Raw genomic sequence first — 8,497 nt, forward strand, 5'->3', positions numbered from 1 at the left:
AAGTTCTCAGAAGAAAGGCTTGTCAAAATCTTGGGGTAGCAGAACTTCCATTGAGCCAGAAATACACTTCATTTTACTGTTCAGAGTAAACACTAAAATGACTGTTATTTTTCCATTATTTTACCCTTGCCATACCAACTTTAAAAGAGTTAAGTTAAAAGAGCTGGCCTGGCCTGAGTTGCCATGTTGGCCACAGGCCTCTCTCAGGCAGTAGCACAGGGGAAACAGCCAGCCCGACAGCCCTAAGTAATAGGAAGCATTCTGTAATTCACACCCCTTTAGGAGTTGATTAGGGCAAAATCCTGAATTATGTTTTTAAGAGTTTGTATGGGTAACTTTTGTAAGCAAAAGCTGATATCTCATCAGGCCTAAGAGATATTGAGGAATCTGAAAACACATTTTACCCCTTTTCATTCCCTAAGGGGGTTTAATTTCTAAAAATTCCTTCTTAGTGGGTCCTTATGTCATGGAAGGAATGTACTCGCCAAACTTCACGTTTCTAGGTTCAGGTGTTTGGGATGAGCGTTGATGAGTCAGTCAGGACATTCGTTTTTATGTATACCCTCAAATTGTTCCTTTGCGTGCTTTATTATCAACCTGCCTTTTGTTTGCCAAAGTTTGTGCTCCTTTCAGTTCTTGCCTTTTACAACTTTTTCTTATTCACTCTGTTTGCTAACCGTGCTGGTGTCCTGTTAAAACTTGCCTTTCCAAACCTTCCTACTTATTGTGCTTGTAAATAACCTCCAAGTATCTTGGAAAGATTTGATCCTATTGACACTCTCTTTCAACTTCCTTTTCATAATCACTTCCATTGTTAGAAGTTTCCTATTTTGAAATCAAATATAGCCACGCTGGACTTTCTGAGAAGTTTTCTGCCTGAGCGTATATAAATGCATACACAATGACAACTGTTTCCAATTAATCCAGTGATATTTGCATCCTCTTGCACTGGATTCTGGGCATCAGTCAGGATTAAGTATAGGATAATATAGGATTATGGGGAGATTGTTACACTAGTTAACAAATTGTGGATGATTGTTTGCACAGTGGAGACAGTGGAGAGAACTCTGCACCCAGCTGTGCCGAATAAGAGCCCTGCTGATGTTGGTAAGTTGGTGGGGTGGGTAGAACAGGGTGGGGAGTGATGAGTCCAGGTGGATTGGGGGAAGGCCAGAGGCGTGTTGAAGGTGGGAGGGTGTGAGATGCATCTCCTAGTGTGAGATTCTGGACGCTATCCCCTCCAGAGCCTTTGTCTCCTTAAACTTGACCCAGCTAAAGAGCTGGAACTGGTCCATGGAGACCTATTGGTGATTGAGGGGCTTACAGATGGGTAAGGGAAAAAATATTTTCCCTTATTTCTCCCAAGCTTCCTGATTGCCCCCCACAGCATGCAGCACAGCCTGTTTTGGTGCAGCTGCATGCTATGGCAGGGAAAGGATAGGATTAGGCTGTTAATTATCTCTGCTAGCTTTTGTCTTTTTGATTTTTATAGCATTTCAGTGTATTTTAATGAACCGTAGTAAGCTGCACTGGGTGCACTGTTATTGGGAGTAAGGGCAGACTATATTATTATTATTATTATTATTATTATTATTATTATTATTATTATTATTATTATTATTAACAACAGTATTTATATACCGCTTTTCAACTAAAAGTTCACAAAGCGGTTTACAGAGAAAAATCAAATAACTAAATGGCTCCCTGTCCCAAAAGGGCTCACAATCTAAAAAGATGCAAAAGAATACCAGCAGACAGCCACCAGAACAGACACTGCTGGGGTGAGATGGGCCAGTTACTCTCCCCCTGCTAAAAAAAGGAGTATCCACTTGAAAAAGTGCCTCTTACCCAATTAGCAGGTATAAAAGGTATAAACCTTTTAAGTAAATAGACTTATTGTTTAAAAAAAAAGTTAGAATGAAGGAAGAAGTGGTGACAGATATCTTGAAAGATGAGTGGTTTTTAAAAAATGAACAGGAATGGGAACACAAGTCAGGTGACTCAGAGTTGCGAAAATCAGTGTTTTCACTGACTCATTTACATTCGAGTCATGTGCATGGAAGATTTGAGTCTGCCTGTGTCTGGGTGTGTTTGCTTTCTGTTTTCACAATGTGTTTTTGTGGGGCCATCATTCAGACCAGGTAAGCAGCAGGGAAGTTCCAGCTAGGAGGCAGGGAAGGGTTAATGTTTGCTTTAGCATCTGAGCAGGACAGAGGGAGGCAGGATGAGCTCTCTTGCCTGTCTCTAATAGGAAGGAAGGAACCAATGATCATTGGAGGAAGGATAAGTGTTCTGATATTTTCTTTAGCTGAGGGAGGGCATGACGAGGAGCCCAAGGGGGTTCTTGCCTTATGATTGGCTGGAAAACCCCGGGAAGGGGGAGGTGGTTTGTAGCAATCACACTTGCTAACCATATGGCATGGCTGCTGTAAGCTCCATTGTTACTTGGGAGGAGAAAGCTTCACTGAATGACCAACTAAAGTGGGACTACTTCTGAGTACAGCTGCAAAGGATTGGGTCGTCCTGGTAAGCCTTTCAGCTACTGTGCATGATCCTCCTCCCTCTTGCCACTTCTGTCCATGCTCTCACACAGTTCATCACACCCCCTCCCCCTTTACAGATGAGGGGGAACATCAAGGAAGTGTTTAAAAAGAACTCCAACACACACACAAACACACTGGCAGCAGCCCCATTTTTTTTCTACGGCAGGCTTTTTAAAGGGGGCAATTTGACTCGCAAAAAGGCAACTTGGAAAGTGCCCCCATTATAACTCTTTTTCAAGTCTAGTCACAGGGGGGCAATGACTTGTGACTCAACTCGAGTCAAGCTGTGCTGGATTTGCCCATCCCTGAAAATGAATATTGGTATAATTCCTGATAACACAGATGATAAACTGAATATTGTATATCACTTTGTGCCATCTTTGTTTCTTTTATAATTTTTTTTATTTTCCAAAAACAAGTATAAACAAACACACATAACACACAAAAAAATAAACTTCACTACACAAAAAAGGGGGTGCAGGAAATCATATATCATTATCATATATCACTAAAACTAATAAATCATTACATATCTTAATCAGTTTCCTCTTCTAAATTTACCTCTTAATATCATTTATCATTCATCATTCATCTATTATATCATATGATAGTATTATATACATAATACAATCATCTAAATACTCTATCATATATTTCTAAAACTTCATTTTCAGCCAAGCATAAAATAATTTCCATTGCTCAATTTGGTATCGGTTTTCTTTGTTGATCCAAATTTTCTGAAAACCTGTCCATTTCCGCCACATTCATGATTTTATCTATTAATTCATCTTTCACTGGTATTTTACAATCCTTCCAATATCTAACAAATAAAATCCTTGCTACAATTAAAATCTTAATAACTAAATACACATCTTTTTCTTTATCTATAGCATCTAAAAATATACTTTTTAAAAAAAATGTGTTGCTCTAATAAGTTTTATATTATGCTTCCAGATCTGTTCCCATTGATCTATTATGATATTATGGCCTATATTTTGTGCCCATTTTATCATACATTGTTTTACTATTTCTTCTTGCATCTTAAAATCCAATATAAACATATACATTTTTAAAGTATATTTTTCTTTTGTTTCTAGCAATAGCCTATCAAATGGCATCTGTTCCATATAAAAATCTTCTTATTTGTCTCCCCCAAATCTTGAATCTAATTATAGGTACATCCACCAGCCCATCTCCACACCTTGCCTTGACAATTCTTTTTTTTCTCTTCTTCCTCACTCTCCATGGAACATGTCTCAAAATTCTAGCTTTATTATCATCTACTGTCCATTTCTTTTCCTGTGAAGCCTTCAGTAATTTATCTCTGTAAAAGGTTCTGATAGATTTCACATGAATTTCTCTTGGTAATTCATATTTTCTCAGATAAAAAGTACTCACTGAATCCAATTCTTTAGGTATGTTCTCCATCAGTGTATCAATCCATTCTAATGTTAATCTGACAATCTGTCGCGACATATCTTCTCCTTTCTCTTCTGGAATATTTTGTATCCTCACCACTCGAGCTGCACTATCCATCTGAGTTTCTATTAACATTGTCTCTGCGTCATGCTGATTTTCTTCTCTCTCTGATATTTTAGCTTGGTCTTTTCTTTCCGGCAATTGCTCTTTCCGGCAATCCCAAACAATAGTATCAAACCAAGGCAATAAACGCTCCAATGCACAAACTTTATCCAAGCACAGTTAATTTCTACTCCACCGAAGTTCACAGTTATAAAGCTGTAATTGTACTTTCATATATCCATAACGAGCTTGACAAATCTCTTCTATGATTTCTCCTCACACCAAGGGGGGAAGCCTCCCCCTCCTCTTCTTTTCACAGCAAAAAAGAACCAGATCAATCCACACCAGGCATACACAAACGGAATAACACTTACTTAAGTCTTTCAAAGTCTCTCCCTGCTGGGGCCTTCAGCTTGATTCAGCATGAATTCTTCACCATTGCTGCCAGATGGCGAAATCTCCTGGGAAAGCCCCTCTGGCAGGGCTTATCTCCTCAGGAATCATGCCATCACATGGAGGAATTTGTCTCTCCTGACAAATATCCCCGGGCCACCCTGGATCTGCAGTTTTTGGGAAAAAACAGAGTGCCTTTCAGGAGCTCAAGAAAGGCACGTCTGTTTGGCTGCTGGCTGGTCCCTCCCCTCACTTTGTGCCATCTTTGTGAAGATGTGACTAAAAATTTTATAAGCTAACCTCAGTAGGGGTGTCAGGTATTCCCAGTAATGTGTTCCAGGTTCCCATCCAATACTTTTGGGATTGACCTTTTTGACATCTGACTTGGCTTCCGCTCGGTTTTTTTACCACCCAAGCCAACAGGGTTAAGTGATCCATCCAGTTGGTGGGATTGCACTTTTGTTGTAAAATATGTACAATGCCACCTGCAGGACACTAGAGGGCAATGTATTGTCCAGGATGTCTCCAAGGCTACCTGACTCAGACCTTTACTCTTGTCCTCTATCAGAGAGCTCTACCAGCCACATGGAGTTCACTTGCCAGGAGACCTTGCACACCCATGCAGAGGGAATTGCTCTAGGATTCCCTGTTACAAAGTTTAGGACCTATGGTATCTACAGAGATGTCCATGTTTGCAAATTGTAAGTAAAGCATTTTTTCTTTGAAATTCCTTTACTGCCTGCACTCTTATTTTATTTTTAGCAAGAAACTAGCAGGGTTTGGAGGTGGACAATCAGAAAAGGGTCTTCTGTTATGTGTTTAATTTATATCTATTGGCCCCCTTTTCTAACAATTTTAAATTAAGACCACCCACACAAAAATAAGATTTATATTTCCTCTTAACCATGATTCTTGTTGATTTGAGAGCAAGAACGCTTTGACTTTCTTTTATAAGAATGGTGACAAGTCTACAAAATAATGCTCTTCAATAAACTGTGACAACAGACATCACCTTACCTAGTTCGTCTTGATAGAAGCTGTCTGGAGGGTTAACATATTTCATTGTGCTCACATCCAGCTTCCAGTTATGCTTCGTGCAACGTACACATCTAGGATGAAAAACAACAGCTGATGCTAATACAGCAGGGAACTCAGATCTCATTATGATAGGGAAAAAAATAATGCATGATTGGCTACCAGTGTTTCAGGAGAGTGTCATTGCCCAAATACTCAGAAGGTATTTTAGGAGGTGCATGAGGAGACTTACAACAATCTGGGGCAAGAAGCTACAGAGAACAGACTCAAGGATGGGAGCCTTTCAGGAAATTTAGAGATCTATTGCACCAATGGCTCTCAACTGAGGGCTTCAATATCTTAAAGACCATCAATCTTTTTCCAGTTTGACCTTACCTGCATTGGCATGGACTGGGTCCATCGCTGGTGGGTGCACAGTGCAGGCATTTGTGCAGGCAGCTCCAACGTGCCTGTTAGCGGCACAACATTTATGGCACTGCAGCATAATCATGAGATCTGCCATCATAAATGTCCAATAGAATCAGGCTGCTAGATTTGTTGATGTCATCAGATTACCTGATTGGTGGAGTGGAACCCACCTGGCCTCTCCATTTCACCCCTTTACCTAGACAGATAGGTTTGGCTGCCCAATTGCTAAGCATGTGCCAATCTCAGCACTCCCAGATAGGTAGGAGGACTCTGAATCTGCAAATAAAGGTGGCTGTTGGATGATGGAGTTTCAAGAAAAGGCTGCTTCAGGCTGTTCCAGCAGGTCCTAGGGTCCAATCCTATCCAACATTCTAGTGCCAGTACAGCCATGCCAATGGGGTGTGCGCTGCATCTTGTGGTGGGAGGCAGTCACAGAGGCCTCCTCAACGTAAGGCAATGTTTGTTTCCTTACTTTGGGGTTGCATTGTGGCTGCATTGGTGCTGAAAGTTTGGATAGGATTGGGTTCTTAAACTGCTAATCCTGCACTGGAGCTTCTGGGGAGTTAGAAGTGTCCAAAAACAAGCAAAATAGGCCAAGAAAAAGAAGAAAAAAGGGGGGGGAACAGAACATTTAAATCACTTCCCCAGCAGCTTTTATGAATAACCCCAACTGTCTTTAAGCAGCACCATTACTGGATGGGAGTGCCTTATTTCTAACCAATGATAAAGTGAGAGCGCACTTGGTCATTATTCAGAACCCACTCCAAAGTAGAACTTCCCCCTTGGGTCACAAGTACATTTATTCTGGGAGGAAAGCAGAGAAGGATGAAAAACAGAAATGGAGCAAAGCCTAGCCTCACCTCTCTGTTAGATCTTCAATATCTTTGATAAACAATCCTCCTTGGTGTTTACACAGATTCTTGCAAGCTCGCAATATGTCTTGGTATTTGTACAAGATGTAATTCTTTCCATCTTCTTTGTTCCTTAGGAAATTAATTCCTTCCTTAAGAAGAGCAACCTCGGATGGAGTGAGAGACAGCAGTATTTTGCTAGTTTGCTCCATGCTGCTTAAAACCAAGAGATGAATAAGAGATCAAGACATACAACAATAATATAATACCCCAATAAACTTTTAGATAGCAATGTTTGTTGGCCTGCTTCAGTTTACCCCTATTTCAGATGTATAATTCAAATGCCATCTGGAGGCAGTATTGTTACCTGATGACACCACTTAATAATGACACGGATTATTCCCAGTGGGGCTGTTCTTATGTTCTTATGGATGATCGGAGGAGGTTAAAACCATTTACTGCAGCGCTGAGGACCAACACCTTGCAAAGCAACTCTGGGTGTGGCCCTGAACAATGACATTAACTGGCTTATATTCACTCTGGGCGGGGTTACATAAACGTGGTCACGCTCATTACTTTGCAGATACAGGATAGTCAGGTTGGCTACCTTCCCTGTTACTATGCAGATACAGGATAGTTGCTATTTTCCCTTGCCACACCCATGTCGATATTTGGCAACGTTTCAAACCACTGCTGAACCACACATTGCTTTATGTGTGTGTGTCAGAAGGAGGGGCTGTGGGCTTGGAAAATTTTAATTTCCCTTCTTTGGGTTCTGGCATTATTCCCTCCTTAAATTACAATTTTCCATATTCCTATATTTTGGTTCATCACCTTCATCCATTACAGTATGGGCAGCAGTCTCTTTTTCTTCATTGCAACATTAATAGAACTTTGGAAGGGGTGAATACATAAAACAGCATACATTTATGGTAGTACAAACATAATTGTCAGGGCTTGGAACTGCCAGTTTACCCAGCTCTCCTTTTCTCAGTTTGTACATTCAAACAACACTTCAGTTCAAATTGGGTGCACAATTCATAGGTACTAAAGATTGAAGACAGGAACATTGTTCAAGAATCTTTAGCCACCAAGAGTCGCTAAGAGTCCAAAAGTCTTTAGGACTACATGTTAGCCCACAGAGATATTGAGCACATTTCAGCAAACACTTTTTAGTGCTTAAGTTGGCATTGCTTACAAGTCTCTTCTTCAGCATTCTAAAGCACAAGTCCAGTCACAAAGAGTTGATGGCACAGACTGCACTTATCACGCAACATTTACTTCAGACAGGCAATTGAGAGATATCAGCTGGCACAATTATTTCTCAGAATGCGATCAGGTTTCTCCTACCCTGGTACTTCTTGGGAGCGCAGGTCTGGAATGAGGGCTTTGGACATCAACAACCCCGTGGAGCAAAGCCGTGCAAGGGAAGCGTAATCACGCAATTACGTTTGCCAAAGTCGATGTTCATCATACAGCCTTTCTGTAGAACAGTCTTGCTGGTAGCACCTGATTTTACTGGCACAGGTGTTGTGGTTTCTTCTTTGAGCCACACTTATACACTTAGGCACATCTTTTGATTTCAGCATCTTTACAAGGTGGTTGTGCGACAGGGCTTTTCCCCTGCATGTATTATTTAGCAATTTGTTTTCCTCTTGTTGAGTACTCTTTTCTCTCATTACTTTGGACTCATCTTATTTTTCCTTTTGCCACAAGCTTATCTCTTGCAACTTGTATGCATTTTTA

General features: G+C 40.6%; 1 protein-coding gene across 1 annotated transcript in view; it reads right to left on the reverse strand.

The window, feature by feature from the left end:
• The window catches only part of LOC136636094 (cytidine monophosphate-N-acetylneuraminic acid hydroxylase-like), a gene marked incomplete at its 5' end in the record, with an annotated part of 35,289 nt that extends 28,317 nt beyond the window's left edge, over positions 1–6,972 (reverse strand). The window contains 2 exons of the mRNA XM_066611109.1: positions 5,475–5,566; positions 6,761–6,972. Of these exons, the coding sequence (XP_066467206.1) occupies positions 5,475–5,566; positions 6,761–6,972 (304 nt within the window). The remainder of the gene's footprint in view (positions 1–5,474; positions 5,567–6,760) is intronic.
• Positions 6,973–8,497: the final 1,525 nt, after the last annotated feature.

This window comes from Tiliqua scincoides, unplaced genomic scaffold (assembly GCF_035046505.1).
Source record: "Tiliqua scincoides isolate rTilSci1 unplaced genomic scaffold, rTilSci1.hap2 HAP2_SCAFFOLD_87, whole genome shotgun sequence".
Classification (NCBI taxonomy): Eukaryota; Metazoa; Chordata; class Lepidosauria; order Squamata; family Scincidae; genus Tiliqua; species Tiliqua scincoides.